The 18,149-nt window shown below is 42.4% G+C and overlaps 1 protein-coding gene across 1 annotated transcript; it reads right to left on the reverse strand.

Annotated features, from left to right (window-relative positions):
* Nucleotides 1–1,359: 1,359 nt before the first annotated feature.
* On the reverse strand, nt 1,360–17,138 carry LOC120728013 (synaptophysin-like). Its single transcript, XM_040022658.1, has 8 exons — nt 17,010–17,138; nt 11,864–11,929; nt 8,235–8,359; nt 7,758–7,956; nt 7,494–7,685; nt 4,857–5,072; nt 4,411–4,491; nt 1,360–3,359 (listed from the first exon to the last, which is right to left on the reverse strand). Exons 1-7 carry the CDS (start codon nt 17,124–17,126, stop codon nt 4,426–4,428), a joined length of 981 nt encoding a protein of 326 aa, XP_039878592.1. The 5' UTR covers nt 17,127–17,138; the 3' UTR covers nt 1,360–3,359; nt 4,411–4,425.
* Nucleotides 17,139–18,149: the final 1,011 nt, after the last annotated feature.

Raw genomic sequence — 18,149 nt, forward strand, 5'->3', positions numbered from 1 at the left:
TCCCACTATTAATCCATAGACTTTAAAATGATGTTGGCTCACCCTTTGCAGCTATAACAGTTTCAACTCTTCTGGGAAGGTTTTTCACAAGGTTTTGGAGTGTTTATGGGAATTTTTGACCATCATTCCAGAAAAACAGGTCAGACACTGATGCAGGACGAGCAGGCCTGGTTCACAGTCTCCACTTCAGCTATTCTGGTGGGTCCAGGTTAGGACTCTGTGCAGGCCAGTCATATTCTTCCACACCAAACTCTCTCACCCTTGTCTTTCTGGACCTTGCTCTGTTCACTGGTGCGAGGCATGTTGGAACAGGACCACCAGACTCGTCCATCGCTAGATAGAGAAGAGTGATTCGTCACTCCAGAGAACATGTCTCCACTGCACTAGAGTCCAGTGTGCTTTACTCACTGCATCTCACCCTGCTGATGTAAGGCTTAGGTGCAGCTGCTCAGCCATAGAAACCCATTCCATACGGACGTTTCTTGAGCTAATCTGAGGGCAAATAGGAGTTTGGACGTCTGTAGTGACTGACTCTGCACCTAGTTGGTGACCTCTGTGCGCCTCAGTACCTGCTGACCCCGTTCTGTGATTTTGTGGCCTACCACTTCATGGGTGTTGTTCAAAAATCACTTTCACTTTCATATAATACTGCTATCAGCTGACTGGAGTATTTAGTAGAAACAAAATTTCATGACCAGACTTTTTGCACATGCGGCATCATATCACAGTACCACGTTGGAATTCACCAAGGTCAGAGCGAGTCGTTCTTTCACGAATGTTTGTAGAAGCAGTCTGCATGCCTGGGTGCTTGATTTTATACACCTGTGGTCCTGGAAGTGACTGGAACACATCAGAATCTGAGCAATGTTTCCTGCACCCCGATGAATTTATGCCACAAAGAATTAAGGTAGCACTAAAGACAAAAGGAGGTCCAACAGGGTACTCGCACTTTGAATGGTCAGAGTAGAAAGCACTATATAGAAGTATTGGTATAAAAGTAGCTGTCCATTTGCCAAGTATCGATTTAAGCGTCTAGCACAGGGGTGGGCAACTCCAGGCCTCGAGTGCTGGTGTCCTGCAGGTTTTAGATCTCACCCTGCGTCAACACACGTAAATCAAATGATTGTTCTTTACCAGGCCTCTGGAGAACTTCAAGACATGTTGAGGAGAACATTTAGCAATTTGAATCAGCTGTGTTGGGTCAAGGACACATCTAAAACCTGCAGGACACCGGCCCTCGAGGCCTGGAGTTGCCTACCCCTGGTCTAGCATGTGCATTTCCCATCTAGTGTCCTTTTCTTCCCAGTTTCATTTCCCCTTCATTTGCTCACTCGACTGTATAAAGACACAAAATCAGACTGAGATGAGTTTGTCGTTTATTGAAACTTTCCATTGAATAAACACAGCAGGGGGAATTGGGTTGGGGATGTCTCCATAGCAACAAGTCACACACATCATCACTGTCAACACCATCGCCATGGTTACTGATGCCGGGTAGACTATTGTGACACAAGAGGACACATCACAGAGGTGAAGAAGAGGATGATGAAGAATAAAGAGGGAGGGTAAAAAAAAACAAAACAAGGAAAGAAAGAAAAGTGAATGGAGGAGAATTAAAAGCATAAAAGATGAGAGAAAGGATAAAAAGAGCCAATGAAGTGGTATGGACAGGTAATGGTCTCACACACACACAAACACACACGCGCACACACACAGGAAACAGGAAGTAGAATCACACTGATCTTCAGATACTGAACGACACGAGCAGTAAACACGTCACCATGCGGGAGGAAGATACCGACGCTAAAAACAGCTTCACTTTCAAGAAAAACAACCCAAGAAGAAGAAGAAGAGGAAGAAGCATCACTTTTTTATAGACCCAGAACTTTCCAGAAAGACTCGATTGGCTAACAGAAGACAAATTAAAATAAATGTAAAAAACAATTGCAACATTTCAAAGTAGCTCGCTGACAGAAGCATCCATCTGAAGATTTAAGCCAATAACTGAGATCAACATGTAAGTCATGGAGGAATCTTAACTGAATTTTGTGCTCTGAATTTTCACATCGCCACCATTTAGAATGGGAAAAGTGAGTTTCCAAGTGGGGAAATTTATCAAGGTGGAAAAACTCCAAGAAACCAGTCATCTAAAATTTTGGTCTGCCATTGAGTTGTTGATGCCACAAATGTAGACTCATAGCACAACAACTTGTATCAGGATGTAATCATCAGCTGCTGTCCGCATAGAAACCGTTTCCAGGTAAAGATATTTATCGTGTACTGGAAACAGCTGTTGCTTAAAACCTCTGATCTTTGTGAACAAAGCAAAGTCAGAGGCTTTGCAAAGTCAGTCCAAATAATTATCCCATACTTAGTCTTCCATTCATTTGTCTCTTTTTAGGCTCCCCGCCTCCAAAAGCCCACCTTCACTTTCTAATTGGTTTAAATCTGGAAGCCCTTTGAGGGGCCGTGAACTGTACTGCCTGCTCCTGATGGGCGTTTCCGTTGCATCATAGCAGTACATTGAAATCATCAGATTGGTCTTAGCCGAGTTTAGACCCAAAGTAGAAGCCAGTAGAATCAGATCTGGCTTAGTTTTAGTGGCGGTGATCGTCCAGATGGACGTTTCTGCAGCTGTGATGTAACACACAGCAGATCGAAGCTCGGCTGAGCCCATTAAACACACAAACTGTGCAAACTGTAATGACGAGGGGCCATTTTGGATCCAGTTTCCACCGGGCGTCACTGTGATGCTGTAGGCCGGACTGGGTTTTACTACGTGCACAGATTGACATCACTTCCTGTTTGATATTTACATGCAGCGGGGAGGTGATGTTGGCAGACGCTCTGTTAGTTTGTTTAATGTGGTTCTCATTTTGGTTTAAATCTGGTTTTCATTGGATTTTTCTCAGTGTGGACCCAGTCTCAACAGCTTCACGATTGGCTGGTGTGCATCTGGTTTGCTGATGTAAGGAGGCGGGGCATAAAACTTTGGGCAGGGCAGCTCAATAGGAAACAGGAAACATTTCAGTCTATATTATATATCTGTTCATAGTGATATCTATACAACACAAACATACATTCTCTCCACAGATTAATTAATATGAATAACTCTTATCAACATCGTCACTGGTTTCAGGTTTCTATTCGTCACCGATGTCTTGGTGGATTCTTCAAGTTGTGGATTTATTATCTATAACTCTCTTTTTTAGTCATTTACACATCAATTCATTGTAGTGAACATCTAACCCCCCCTTTCTCCTCATCCCTCCCCCACCCCACCCATTAACTTTGCAGCCAGGAGTGTCACATTGTGGGTTGGTTGCAAGCGACCCACTGTTGGTTCACTCCGACTTGTCCTGTGAAGGAAAGACAAATGGAAAAAATCTGATTAAATAAATAAAAGCTGCTGGCTTTTTTCAAATGACCTTCATTCACCGACGAGTCTTTTTGAAAAAGCAACATTAACCTCGAGTTTAATGTTTTGCGCCAGTGACTAAAAACTAACCCCCATCCTGGAGAAACCAGAAACAAAAATACAATATTTAATCTTTAAAATTTACAGTCAAATCCCTAAAAATAGCGAGAGAAAATAAACGAGGATGACATCTTAGTCCCCCTATAGAGCCCCAAACATTTCACAACGTTCCTACGCATGAATATGAAGCTTTACATTCATGATTGTTTCAATAAATACACAGCAGATGAGCACAGTATCAGCTCACACATTTAAAGATGTGAAAAAACATTCTGATAGAGGTCCTTGGGTTTGGTTGGCAAAACTGCAGTTCCATTAATGGCCACTTGAGGCAGACTCCAAAAATCCCCAGAGACTGCTGTGTTAAAGTGTCCGGCTTCACATCAGTAAAATAAAAATAAAGTAAAAATCATGTTTAGAGCCTGCTACAAAGCCTGAGCATTCATTAAATATATTTTTGGATATTGTGATAGAACAGTGGAGAGCAGACAGGAAATCTAGGAGAAAAATGAGGGGGAAGATGAACAGTAAGTGGCCTTTAGGTGGATTCCACTCTGGACCTTTGTATTAGCCTTATGGTGTATGGGTTACCTACTCAACCTGGTAAACTGAACTGGGACCCTCTTGTATTTTTAACTAAACTGAGAAATATGATGGCTCGATGTGAGGGATGTGCCATCAAGAGGTTTGTTCTTCGGTTTTGGTGAGTGAAATTCTAGTGTTTTATTAGTCTGTTAATAATTGGAAGATATCTGTGTGCATGCTTTGCACCTAGCTGATGTCGTCGTACTGCAGCCTCAGTTTTAAATATGGAAACTTCTGACTCCAAGAAACAGAAATTATAGGGCCCAACATACTAAAAGTGATGCTCCAAATTGAACTTTCAACTTAAATGCAGCAAGGAGGCATTCACTAAGCCTCCACAATCTCACCTTCTTCCTGTCAGCTCACATCTGGTTGGAGAAGGAGGTGGGCGCCCCCTGCTGGCCATAGCCCTGACCATACTGCGCTTCCTGGATGACAAAAAATAAAAAATAAAAAAAATACATAGGATGAATTCAGTTTTCTTGATTAATGATCACTTATTTTGTATGTAAAATGTCAGACTCAAAGACTAAAATTCAATCTACAGTCATGGGCAGCAAAGTGTTTCTGTTTTAAACAATTATCATATACATTAATTATCACATATAATGTAATTAACTGACCCATCATCTGAATAGCAGATGTTACAGATGTCTGTTCTGATCAAACAGGTCATCAGGAGACAAATTATGTTTCAACCAAAATCACATCACCGAGTCACAAAGCTTCAGCTAAACTCTTCCCTTGAGGTTCCAGGTTTGACGTTACCAGCATCATCAGTGCGTCTGCTCACCTGGTTGTATCCCTGCTGGCTGTAGTCAGGTTGGTAGCCTCCCTGGTTGCTGGCATACGGGTCTTGCTCATAGGCTCCCTGCTGGCCGTAGGCATCGGGTGCGGCAGGCTTGCTCTCAGGAGGCGGAGCCCGCATGAAGGGAGCGATGATGCCCGTCTCCTTAAAGACGAACCAGAGGTTTCCAACCCACAGGATCAGGTTAATGAAACCAAATGCCTGCAAGAGGAGAAGCTGAGGGTTATCACGTCATTCTCCGTTACCAAATTCAGATTCTGATAGAAGTGCCAAGAGCTGCACTTCCTCCAATGGCCACTTCTGCAAAACCTAGTCAATCCCAATAGACTCCCATGTTAAAATAGCTTAGAACTTTGCAGTTGAATGCATCAGTATTTTTTTTTTTATATAGCACCGATTCACAACAGTCACCTCAAGGTGACCTCAAGGCAAAAACCCTACAATATTAGAAACAAACCCCAAAAGACAGACGACCTACTATGAGCACTTGGCCGCTTGGCAACAGTGGGAAGGAAAAACTCCCTTTTGACAGGAAGAATCCGCTGGCAGAACGATCGAGGGCTGCGACAGCTTAGGAGTGAGAAGAGGCAGGCAGGACAAAAGACAGAAATTCACCTGTTTTAGGTGAATGGGGATAACTCGGCCATTTAAAGTATATTATGGCTTTAAGTTTTGCATTATTGGGGTTGAGGCCTCACTGAGTGACTAAATATAGCAAATGCAGTCTTCAGTGCTTTAAGAGTTTCTTTCAGCTCCAAGGGGTTCCCAAATCCACCCTCATTTGATAAAGAACTGATTTTGTTTTCTTTCTTTTTTTTAATGCCTTCTACCATCCAAAGTACAAACAATAACTGAAAATAAACTGTATTCATTAGCTTAAGTTAGAATCCCGATTAATAAAAGTAAATCATGGAGGCACCTTGAAATTTAGGGGGATAAAGTTTTTTTTTTCTTCACGTATTTAGGTTACAGTAACAGGGAGGTTTACAAGATGGTAATGACACCTGCTATACTGTATGGTTTGGAGACAGTGGCACTGACAGCAAGACAGGAGGTCGAGCTGGGTGTGACCAAGATTAGAAAGGAGTCCATCAGAGGGACGGCTCAGGTCGAGCGGTTTGGACACAAAGTCAGAGAGGCAAGGCTGAGAGGGTTTGGGCACGTACACTGATCGACTGGATTTTTAAGATGGAGCTGCTAGGTAGGGGGAAAAGAGGACGACCTCAGAGAAGATCTATGGTTCTAGTGAAAGAGGACATGCAGAGGGTTGATGTGGCGGAGCAGGAGGAGGATGCTATGGATAGGGTCAGATGGAGGAAGATAATCCATTAAAACGAAAGGTAGAAAGGAAGAGGAGGAAAAGAAGGAGGACAACAAAGTGCGAGTGCCCCGTCAGCAGTTACTTCATCAGTACAAAAACAGCCAAGTGTCAAATCTGTCTTACTTTAAGACAGAATTAAACATTTATGTCTCTGACCTGAAACAAGTGAATTTAAACCCATCTTCAATAAACAGAGAGAGTTTGATCCAGCACAGTTTTCTTTATAATCCGGTGCTAAACGTGTCATTGTTATTTAGTTTATGTCATTTAGTTGACATTATATCTGAAATCTTGCTTCTTTGACATGTTGAAATTTTTTTTTTTAAATCTCTCATTAATCTTAAGCTCGAGTTGAAGACTACTGGACTTCCTTTTTTAAGACCGCTTCTTCTGTTCTAACTGCTCACGAGTTCCTCTTGAGGCGCTGTTATGAGCCAGGTCATTGTTTCCGTGTGGTACTGTCACTCACCACACCAGAGGGGGGCGTTGTTTGTACTCTGTGATGTTTGTGCTATGTAAGTTTCCAGGTGGAGGCTGACCATCGGGGGAAGATGGAATGAGGCCGGCTACAAATTGGGACCTGACTAGGCCGGCAGCCCCTCCTGCTTCCTGTTTCCAGCGAGCTGTGTGTTTGGCCCCGTGTGCTGTGTGACTGAGTTTTCCGGGATGAGAAGAGCTAGACTGCAGTGTAAATGGTGTAAAAAGACCTCTAACTGGACATGGTAGCTGCAGGGGTGGGAAGACTTTTCTTTTTAGAACCTTTTTCTCCTGTTTTGGTTAGTGAAGACAGGTAAGAGGCTTGTATTCTCTTTTGTGGTTTTATCACTATAGGTAAGTTAGTTCTGGTTTATTTCTAGTGTGTTTTGTTTGTTGTTTTGGCCATGCCCACCCTGACGCTCATTACCTGTCCAGTTAATAAAACGACTAGTCATTGTAAAGCCGTGGCTGTGTGATTGACTTCTTTGCGATCTTTTTTTGCTTTCCTCGTGTTGCACTCCGGCTCGAGGCCGGTGTGTAACAGGCGCCGTCACTTTGGACATGGTCCCGAGAGTCTCTTACCTACTCTGTCATCAGGCGAGTCGTCAGGGTCACACCTTGGCTCATGTGAAAGAAGTCCAATTTCTTTTTACTCGAGTGCTTAAGACTCTCGTGCCCTGGATGACTCAGAACCTACAGACATTTCTCAGTAATATTCTGTGCTTTATAGGGGTCAGTACTGACATTCTAGTATTGTAGTATCCATGAACTTTCCCCGTCCTATGGCAAGACTCAGATGTGCTCAGGCCCAGTGAAAGTCTTACCACAGAGGTGTTCAATCCAGACATAACCGGGTCGTGGACTTCACGGCAGCTGTTCTCATCCTCTTTACAGGCGGGGATCATAGTGATGACTTCATCCGGGTTGGTCGCGGTCTTTACGTCGGACAGACCTTTGGCCCAGGCTGCCGAACTCACCAGCCACATGAAGGCAAACACTCCAGTGACTCCCAGGTCCTGAAACGGCACAAACACAGAGTGAGGGAGGTTATTCAGAGGTCAACTGGGAAGTCGGGTGGCTGTACTTACGATCAGTGGGCCCTTGTTGTTCTCCTTGTACTTTTCAAAGAAGAAGACGTAAATGCTGAGAGCCGCCGTAGAGTACAGGAAGGCGAAGACGCCGATGGTGACAAAGAATTCGGCCGAGGAGGAGTAGTCGCCAACCAGGAAAATCGGTTCTTTATTCTCAGACTTACAGGTGGGGGCATGAAAATACTCCTGGTGGAGTCTGACAGAGGAGTTTAAAGTTATTGAAGGTGAAGATAAAGTGAAAAATACAACATTTGGTTCAGACATTGGTGACCAACAAGAACTAATACACAGTTAATAACTTTAGAGCTCCGACAGTCACACCATCTGGTCAAAACACCCCTCAAAGCTTTGGACCCAGGGGTCCTGCCTGAGGAGCATTTATAAATAAAATTGAGCTGAAAGAAGTTTAAACATTTAATTTTTTATTTGATATTTTTTAGCTTCAGAGTTTATGGCGTCTGTGCGTGTTCTGACCTGAAGGGATACTCAAACTCCACTTCTATTTTCAGGTCGCTCTGCGTCCGGTTCTTGCACTCCACCGCAATCTTGAACATCCCGGAATAACTGCCACAGGTGGAGAAGGCGAAGATGGCGAAGAACTGGGGGAGGAAGAAGGAGGAGCAACAACACATCACAAGCATTACTCGCAGCAGTGGTATCCTCCTGTATGTGGCATAGCACAGCATTTTCATCTGACTCCTAAAGTTGTTCCAGGTTCTAATTTCCATTTCCTTTTAGTCTGACCAAAATCCAAAACACTGATGTATTCGTGGTTTTGCACAGAGGTCACTCTGTTTGACTCAGACTAGAAAAATAAAAATCGTGATTATATCACAAAGAGACTGAAGACTTATTTGCCTCCAAGAGGAGAAGCTGTGTTTTTGTAGAGAAGGTTATTTAGGTTCATTAGGACGGCTTAATTAATTTTTTATTGATAAATAAATAAATTCAGCACTTGCAGGCAGATTTTTACAATTGCTCAAATATTGCACTGAATTTAGCAACACTAAACTGTTACATGCATTTATAGACTCTCTTTAGGATGAAGAAACTGACATGACTGTGTCACCTGACCTTTGACCTGCAAACAGCATCCTCAGTAAAAACAATTTTTCATGGCCGTGACCTTCCTGTGGCTAAAAATTGCTGCTATTTTTTTTAAAATACATATATATGCAGTTCTGCTGAAGCAGAGGAGGCGCTGGCTCCTGCAGGATGATGACTCATCGTCACGTCTATGTTTAGCGACTCATTGCGAAGCTTTGCATATCAGACAGGAACTGAACCAACAACCGCCTCGGCCTCACAGAGCTGTGCACACTGACTTCAGCGGCCTGATGAAAACAGGCTTCACGTTGAGTCAGCGGGAGGAACTCGGTGACGTTTTTATGTGTGATGTCACCGGTTTACCCACCTGCTACAGAACGTGGAGGAAAGTGAAACCAGGGTCATCATTAAGATGTTCGCAGCCTTGCGTGATTTACATGCAGGAAGATCCAGCAGATTTATTTTCATCGTCTTGTATCCAGGAGTCAAAGTTTAAACTCCTGTATGTATAATATGATGTGGTTTGTAAGGAGGTCTGCAGTTTTTACTAGTTTTTATTTTTTTTAAATTTCCAGACCCCTTATAGTCCCCAATCATGGGGCGACCACTCTACCTACTGAGCTATCCCTGCCCTGTGATTGGGGGCAGGGATTTTGTGATTGTTCTGCTTTTACCTGCTGATAACTAAAAACCTGACAGCACACCTACTTTGAACCAGGGTAGAAATGTTACTGTGCAAAAGAAAGTGCAAAAAACAAAAAAGTGTGCACATCTAAGAAGAAACAGGCTTGATACCAGACCATTGTTGGAACAAATTGTTGCCAAAAAGATCCCACTAGTGCTCCCGCTTTGCCACTAGTGTCACAACTAGAGTCCCAAAAAGCGTCCCTGCTTTTCTACAGCTGTTGCCACATCTGTAGACACCGGCTGTGATGCTCTTCTAGCCAACACTCAGACACATGTGTGAGGACCAGCAGTGAGGCTCAAACAGACGAGTCTTTGATGAACCGCTGCGTCGACTGTCCCCATTTCCCATAAATTTGCCATAAAACATCCACACAATTCTGAAAATTCACACTTGGTCCTCGCAAGGAGGCTGCATGAACCCACATCCACGTTGCCAAGTAGGGATTGGGCCGTCTGACTGTGACCATCTGCTCAGTCAGTGTGTGGGTGTGCGATATTTAATACCATACATACAGTACTGAGAGCTGAAGCTGTTACATCACTTCCCATCCAGCCTTCGGCATCTCAGTGGAATTTGTGAATAAGCCATTTCCTTGTTGTCTGAAGGTTTAGAAAAGGTTTTATGTTTTCAGACTTGTTTTATAGAGTTGACCTGACAATGTGATACAACATATATATGAAGTTAAGTCAACATGCGCCCTGTCAGATCAGTGTGTGAAGGTCAGCCTGGACTGAGATTTAGCAGATTTGTTTTTGGGACGTCCATCTAACTAAACGCGCACATTTAATCTGAGGTATTGAGGCACACTGGCTGAGACCTCCCATGCTTTATTCCCCATTTCTCTTGGTGAAGCAACCAGTGATCTCCACAGACAGCACTTTCAACAGGATCTGTAATCACTGATGAAGCTATCAGTGTCCGATCTCTCCTACCTGCTAATTAAATCATTAGGACAACCGATCTATGTCTATGCTTGTTTTCAATCTTCACAGATGTCTGTACCTGAGACCCTCTGTTATCAATGTGAGATGTCGAAACTGTTACATATACCACATGAACATCGCTGCTGCTAAAAATATGATCATATTATAAACAAAGAACCACGACCAGAGATTCTTTTGACGAGTCTGGTGTGAAAATGTAAATAAAAGGAGGCTAAAGAGCTTGGAAAGAAAAAGCGTCTGGACTTCTTTAAGTTGCTTGAAGACGTTTTACTTCTCATCTGAGAAGCTTCTTCAGTTCTAGGGTCAATCCCCCCAAAGAGGGACAAAAGGACCCCTCCGTGTGACCCACACCCGTTTTCACACCTTGGCTCAAGTGATTAGGTAGAGGATCATCAGGAGGTCCTTTTGTCCCTCTTTGAGGGGATTGACCCTAGAACTGAAGAAGCTTCTTGGATGAGAGGTGAAACGTCTTCAAGCAACTTAAAGTCCAGACGCTTTTTCTTTCCAAGCTCCTTAGACTATGATGACCTGGATGACTGAGAACCTTCACAGACATAAATAAAAGGAGACGTTTTATATACTAAAGGTTGTTTTGAGCAGATACTTATATCAGATGATGAAATGACTCCTGAAATTTCTCTGAAAATTCATTTTAAGTTGTTTTTTTCCCCCCACAGTGAACAATCATAAATCAGATCAAACGACCAGGAGTACCGGTGCTTCTTTCTGCTACTGTAACATAGTTTAAACTATGATACATCCCATGATGCTGAAGCTCACTGAGTTTTTTTGTAATGAAAACTTTAATACATCTGAAAAATTCATGTGTATATCTCCTGCACCTATGAAGTTATGAGGTCCCTAAAATGTTTTTAAAAACCCTCCAGACTGAGCTGATGTGCAAGGTTTTATCCACAACGAAAAACCAAAAGAAGAGCGAGTTGAGCGGGGGGGGGGGGGATTTCAATCTCCCTACAGCGCCCCCTGCTGTGTGGATGCTGGCAATAAAACCAGAAGGTTAGCTCGTTAATAGTAGGAGCTGAATCATACCTGCAGTTAGTGAACTTTTAGCAGCTTAAAGGCTACAAACATAGAATAAAACTGATACAGTATAAGATTTTTATGTTTTATTATATGTTTTTATTACAAGTCATGAATGCGTACTTTAAATATTAACATTAAAGCTGATCAGCTGTTAAACAGAAGAAAATTATTCGTTCATACATGATCATGGATATGTGTGAATTGTGCTTTCATCTAAGGTGAACCATTAAACTCTGATGGTGTATGATGTTTCTGAGCTTTAAACAGGAACGTGAACTCAGCTCCCGGAGTTATACGTCCTTAAAAACTCTGGAGGATACAGTGCATCTGTGCTGTGGTTGCAGGTTTTTGTGGTGCAGCTGTTGGTCTGATGAACTCACCCATTCTAGGACCTTAATGAAGCCCAGAGGAACCTTCAGCACCCTGAACTGACCCTGGGCCACCAGCTGCAGACAGAAAGACACACACTGGTTAATTATGTTCATCCGAGCAGCCTGACGAAAGACGAGCACGCGGATTCTCCTGCTGTTCAGGAGCACTTTCACTCAGGGCCAGAACATCATAAACAGCAGCATCATTTCTGCTAAATGAAACATTTGGAAGAAAACTTCACAATTTCCCCAAAATATTTCCAAACTTTTCTGTACTTTAAAACCATCCTAGAAAAACAAAAACAAGCAAACCAACACCCACAGAGTCAGCTGACTTAATGAATGATTCAGACTGCAGGTCTAAAATGCAGACACTGGGAGTGGAGAGGAGACCGTCATGATAATCTCATCATGCAATAAGCGACAGAATTTATCTGTATATAACATTTTTGTATGCATGTTATTCACAACTGCACAACAAAGTCGTTTCTTTATTGCAATAATCTGAACAGTTTTTCTTACGTTGTAGGAGACGATCTAACTGCACATGGAAACCCGCAGTTTGCTGTGTAATAGTCCTTCAGTCTTAATGATCCTTGCATGTGTTTCTGGATGTTGATGATTTTCTCACCACTTCATTTCAGCTTTAATGAAAAAAGCTGGGCTCATTTTCACTTATCGGGAGAAGATTTGTTGTGCAGGGAAATTTTAAAAGTGTTAGAGAACAACTTTGTTCTGATTCCAGAGCGTTTCAGGGACGTTATTCTACATGCAGGAATGAAGACGAACTGGCAAATGTTTTTGGATCGTTTGAAAAACATTTGGAACAATTCAACGAAGAAATCTTCAGAATTAACAGAATTGGATGTGAATGACTTAACAGATTTATTATGATTTTTGAGACTTTGATAATTATCCAATTACTTGAGAACAAATGCATAAAATTCTTTAAACAGTGCAAAAATCATTGCCAGATTATCTGAAATCATCACCTCTTTTTCTGGGAACACTTTCATGTTTCAGCTTTTTGGCAATGACTCAGTCACTGCTTTGATTATTCTTCATTTAAAATGAGTTACACATGTACCTAAACATGAATTATAATGCGTTCATTCAATGTCACAATCCTTCATTTTAAATTGAACTTTAAAATCTTCATTTCAGATTTAAATACACATCAAGCACATCTTGCAAACAGACAGCATCATGCACCGTGTTCAAACAAACAGATCCATTCTTCCTCTCAGATTTCAACCTGCTGCTCGGCTCGTGGGATATTCAACACTCGCATAAAGGTGCCAAGGATAAGGTATTAAACAGGCTTTAGGGATATTATAGTATTACATTCATTACCAAACATAACTGCAGACACACTTATGGCTCAATAAAAGAATAAAAACAAGCAAAAAGTTATTTTTGTAATCAAATACAGTTAATTTCACTTTATTCACTTATTACTTTAAAAGGTTCTGTTTAATAATCAAAGTACTTCCAGTAAATTTTCATTTTATTGTATATTGTGACTTTACATTATAAAGTACCTTGAGACACATGTGGTGAACTGGCACTACTTTATATAAAACCAAAGAAGAGATTGTAAGCTTATTTTATTAGGACTATAACACTGTCTCTGAGGTTGGTTATGACAGGCCGCCAATCTGACGCAGGGCTAATGAAAATATAATGAAGTAAAAATGAACAACAATGGAAAAACAGGAATTTATAGAATGCTTTTGCCTTCACTTTATATGCAGACATATTCCAGAAATGAAAGAGTGAAGACTGAAAGACTCAAATGTTGCAGATAACAGTTTAAAGCAGAATAAAAATGCACGAGATCCTTAACCGCAAATAGTAATTAATTAAATGCTGATATTTTAAACTGATGAACACTCAGACGGCGCTGAGGTCGACTCAGACTTCTAGGAGTTCTGCACTGGTCTGCCTGAGCGGGCTCATCTCAGGAGGAGTGATGCCAGAATCTGTTGTTAACATCCAATAAAACCAGCCAGCAGAGCTGAAATGATTGTTTACTGACTGAGACTCTGACAGTAGGAGGGAACATCGTTCAGTTGTTACCTTTCACAGTTAAACTGGAGCTTTATCGAATAAAGGTATTCCCTTTTCAGTATTTGTTTACATTCAAAAGAAGCTACAGGAACAGTCAGTAAACACATGAATCTCATGGATAACTGACTGACACGCTTCAGTGTGCGAGACGGGAATTTGCTCCGTCTCCATTGGTGACGTGCAGTATGGGAAGCTCCACAGGGGACTGAGCCGTCTCCGTTCCTGTTCACCTCGTACCTGCGACATCAGAGCTGAATAAACTGATCAGGAAGGCGGGTCTGTGATTGGCTGCAGAGTGGACACATTTATCCATCAACTGCTGTAATACAGCAGTTGAGGTAGCAGACAAACCGCCGATTTCATTTTAAAAAGTGATGCATAGCACAGTAATTTAGTCTCCATGGCAATGTGCCACTCTCCACCATGTTGTGAAGTTTTTTGCTCGGCACTTTGTGCGTTCCTGCTGAAACACCAGCACCATTTAATCGGCAACTTTAAAATAAAATGGCTTCTCAAACTAGAGTCTGTTCGTCCCACCAGACCAGAATCCCAACCTTTTGCACACCTACAGGTCATAAAAAAATTCCCCGACTTTGCTTCCCTTCAGGTAAAAACATTTCTTTCATTATTTTACAGATCAGGGTTCCCAAAGGCTGTGGCACATGGGTGAGCCTCGGGACTTTGTGTCCTGCACCCACCAGTGCTACCCCTCAGCCTCCTAACAGACACAGCTACGGTACCAATTTCAAAATCCTATGTGGCCCTGCTCTCAAGTTTCACCAAGTTTTTCACCTTAAGGTCGAGGTCACCGAGACTCGAACTCGTGAATGGTTGTTAGTAAATGGGCTAATATGTTGCCTCATTCTGCATTCACAAACTTCCATGCTGCTCGCCCGCCCGTCGGTGAGACGACAATGCCCCATCAGCCTTTTACAGCCGAGGGGTAAAAAGGTCACAAGCTCAGAGGAGGATAACCAGATACTGCAGCCATGCAAACTGCAGTGCCGTCCTCTGACCATGTAATCAAGAGCAGAGCTGAAAATATATAAAAGATATGAAATCCATTTCCCACAAATATGAAATTTTGGACAACGTGCTTGAAAACCACCTCCACAAACAATAGTGCACTCCTTTGAGATCTAAAATAGACTGCGCAGGATCATAGCCATGGGTTTTGGACTCATTTGTAGCCATCTGGTTGCAGATGGAAAGTGTTTGCTTTCTGGGATGTGGTTAACATGGCACAAAGCTATTTTATTATATTTTTTCAACCTCAAAACAAGATCTTTTTTGTCAAAAACAAGTGTGAAAATGGTGAACATACACATCCTTCAGCCTTTACCCTTCCTCACCTGGAGAGGTTCTTCTTCTGAAGCACATCCCAGCACGCTGAAAAAAAAGACTAGAGTACTACTAGACTGTTAAATTTAATGCACTGGGAGTACGAATGTGTTTTTAAACCACCATCATGTCAAACACACGCTGTGATGGGCCTGAAAGGTAGCTCAGCTTTACCGGCAAAACCCCCCCAAAAACAGGAGCATCAGCTAGAAATGTGTGAAACTGGACATCTGTACAGCTGCTGTGGTCTGTAATAAAAAGCATTTCTGAGCTCCTGATTTTTTATTTTGTGCATTGTGTGAATATTAAAACATTAAAGGGGACCCATTTTTTCCTCATGTCAAACGCCATATTTTTATTGTTGGACACTAGTAGAGTGACTGTGCAAGATTCACAGAGTTTACAATGGTCCTTTTATGAGAAACAATCCAGCTTTATGTGCCTCCCCTTTGACCAAAACAGAATATTTGGTTGGGCCTCTGTGCTGGCAGCCAGAGCAGACCGTATCAGGGATTTCCCCTCTTTATGATAAAAACAAGCCAAGAGCAGAAAAAAAAGCCCTCACACCAAATGTTTCAGAGGTTCTCCTTCACAGAGATCATCACAAAAATATTAAAGACGAAACGAGCAGTAACATCTGTAACACTTGTAAACATGCTGCCCCCTGGTGGTGGACATGGTTAAATTCTGCAGTGGGAAACTACAAAAACTGCGTTTAAACGGAGGGACGTAAAATTCTGGAGTTTGTTATGAAGCGTAACACAGAACACTCAGATATGACATCATTAATTAAATGCAAGCGATCAAAGAGGCCGACAGAAGTCAGCTTTGGACTGAAATCGTGTTTGACACAGAGCAGCTTTCATCAGCTTTCCCGGGCTTTTTTCTCCTCTGTAGTTTAAAACAGTAAAAATAAAGCGGCGGTGAAACAACAGCTGGATATGAAATATCGGGCTGTGATAGAAACTAACGGCGAAGCAATGCTGGCTTTTCTCTCGGTCTCCATCTTAAAAGGTAGCTGATGAAGGAGAGGAGGAGAAGGGGTGGGAGGAAGAGGAGGAGCAGCTGAATCATCTGGGTGAACCCGCTTAGACCCGGGTTAAATAACGCGGATCAGGTAGAAGGAAAACGGCGAGAGAAAAACAGATCCGGGCAGACCCGCAACATCATCAGCATCAGCATCCCGAGCAGAGAGGACGCCCTCCCCCCCCCCCCCCGGCTGCCATTTTACAAGCCCAGACACACACACACACACAAACACACACACACACACACACACACAAACACAGCATTTCATCACGGGCGCACGGGGCTGCTGACATTTTCATGTTTGTGCGTTTTTGTTTCGGGCCTCCTGCAGACACCGTGGCGCAGGGATGGAAACCCCAGACAGCCGCTCCTGTTTCCAAACCTCCCGCAGTCCGCCTCACATCCCCCTCCCTCCCACACACACACACACACACACAGTGGTACAAACACACAAACATATGGACCACCATGAAGAACCGAGCCCGGTCCGGAGAGCCTTTCCCCTCCGTCTCTCCCTGTCCTCCTCCCGGGCATCCTCCGCCAGCTGTCGGAGCCGCCTCCTGCGGCCGACACGGAGATGCTTTACCGGGAGGCAAAATGCAAACAAATTCCGAACCGAAACACGAACACAACCCGAACCCACAGCTGATCAACCCGCAGCAGACAGGTGAAATATATATATATATATAAAAAGGCGGATGTGGAGTGTTTGTACCTGATTTACGACGTCCATCCTGCAGAGTGTCGAGAGGACCGAGAAGATCTGGGAGGGGGAAGGCGTGAGGGGGGTTGAGTGGAGGGGCCGGGACTGTGTCTGAGTCCACGACATCATTTTATTTACTATAAAAAAACAAGAACAAAGAAACATTTCAGATTAAAAAAAACAAACATTAAATATGATTATTTAAAAAAAAAAAAAAAGATTTATTTTATTAAATTAAAAATTTAGCTTTTATTTCTTGGGGAGGGGGGGGGGATTGCGTCATCACGGTAGAAGGTGGTGGTGACGTGCTTGTGATCATGTGACCCAATACGTGACGTATAAATGTAATCTGTAACGCAGATTTATATTTTTATAACATTAAAACAAAAACCATCAGCTCATAATTTGATTTAACAGTTAATTCAAATAAACATTTAATGTTTACACAATTTAGGAACCAATATATGTTACAAATATAAGTAGATCTTAATCCTGAATCATTCAGTGGCTTTAATTCAATTTTTGTCAAAGTTTAAAGCCAAATTTCTGACAGACATTCGTATTGCAGTGGCATTCATCCTGGTCCCTCTGTGCCTGTGGGAGCACTCCTATACAAATGTTCCAAAATGAAATTCAGAGTAGACATGGAACTGTTCCCATCAGTATCCACATGTAGACTGAGGTATAAACAACATCTTTGACTGCATTATGGAGTTTCGATACAACAATAACTACTAATAATTATTTGATGCTAGCCACCTGATCACTTTTGGTTTTATGATACTGCAGCCATCCTGGTGTCAGTCAGAAGTCATGTGAGTCTGATAATGACCACAGTTAACAAAAATGAACATTGTGGTGTATTCAGGAGTACTTTAAGCTAGGACTGATTTTATTCATACCATAGTCCGTGAGAGTCTAGGTCTCTTTTCTCAGTCTACCAAGAAACTGCAAATATGAAGTCTTCTTTCATTTTTGCAGTTACTGGAGTCGCCCCCTGGTGGTCATTAAAAAGAATAAGACCTTACTTAAACCAGCATGCTACATTTATCCTTTACTTACAGTCTGTGCCTCTCAGTCACCCCCCACCCTGCCACTCAGAGGTCATTATGATTAACATCATCACTTGTTGATTTGTTGAGAGATTGCATT

This window comes from Simochromis diagramma, unplaced genomic scaffold (genome assembly GCF_900408965.1).
Source record: "Simochromis diagramma unplaced genomic scaffold, fSimDia1.1 OVJJ01000308.1, whole genome shotgun sequence".
Taxonomy (NCBI): Eukaryota; Metazoa; Chordata; class Actinopteri; order Cichliformes; family Cichlidae; genus Simochromis; species Simochromis diagramma.

Bases quoted from the DNA above. Each gene is read 5' to 3' on its own strand.
- LOC120728013 (XM_040022658.1), bottom strand. From the start codon at position 17,126: ATGATGTCGTGGACTCAGACACAGTCCCGGCCCCTCCACTCAACCCCC. The intron at 5,073-7,493 runs GTAAGACTTTCA...CTCCTCTTGCAG, and splicing joins CTGGATTGAACACCTCTGTG to GCATTTGGTTTCATTAACCT. The intron at 4,492-4,856 runs GTGAGCAGACGC...TTTGTCATCCAG, and splicing joins GCCAGCAGGGATACAACCAG to GAAGCGCAGTATGGTCAGGG.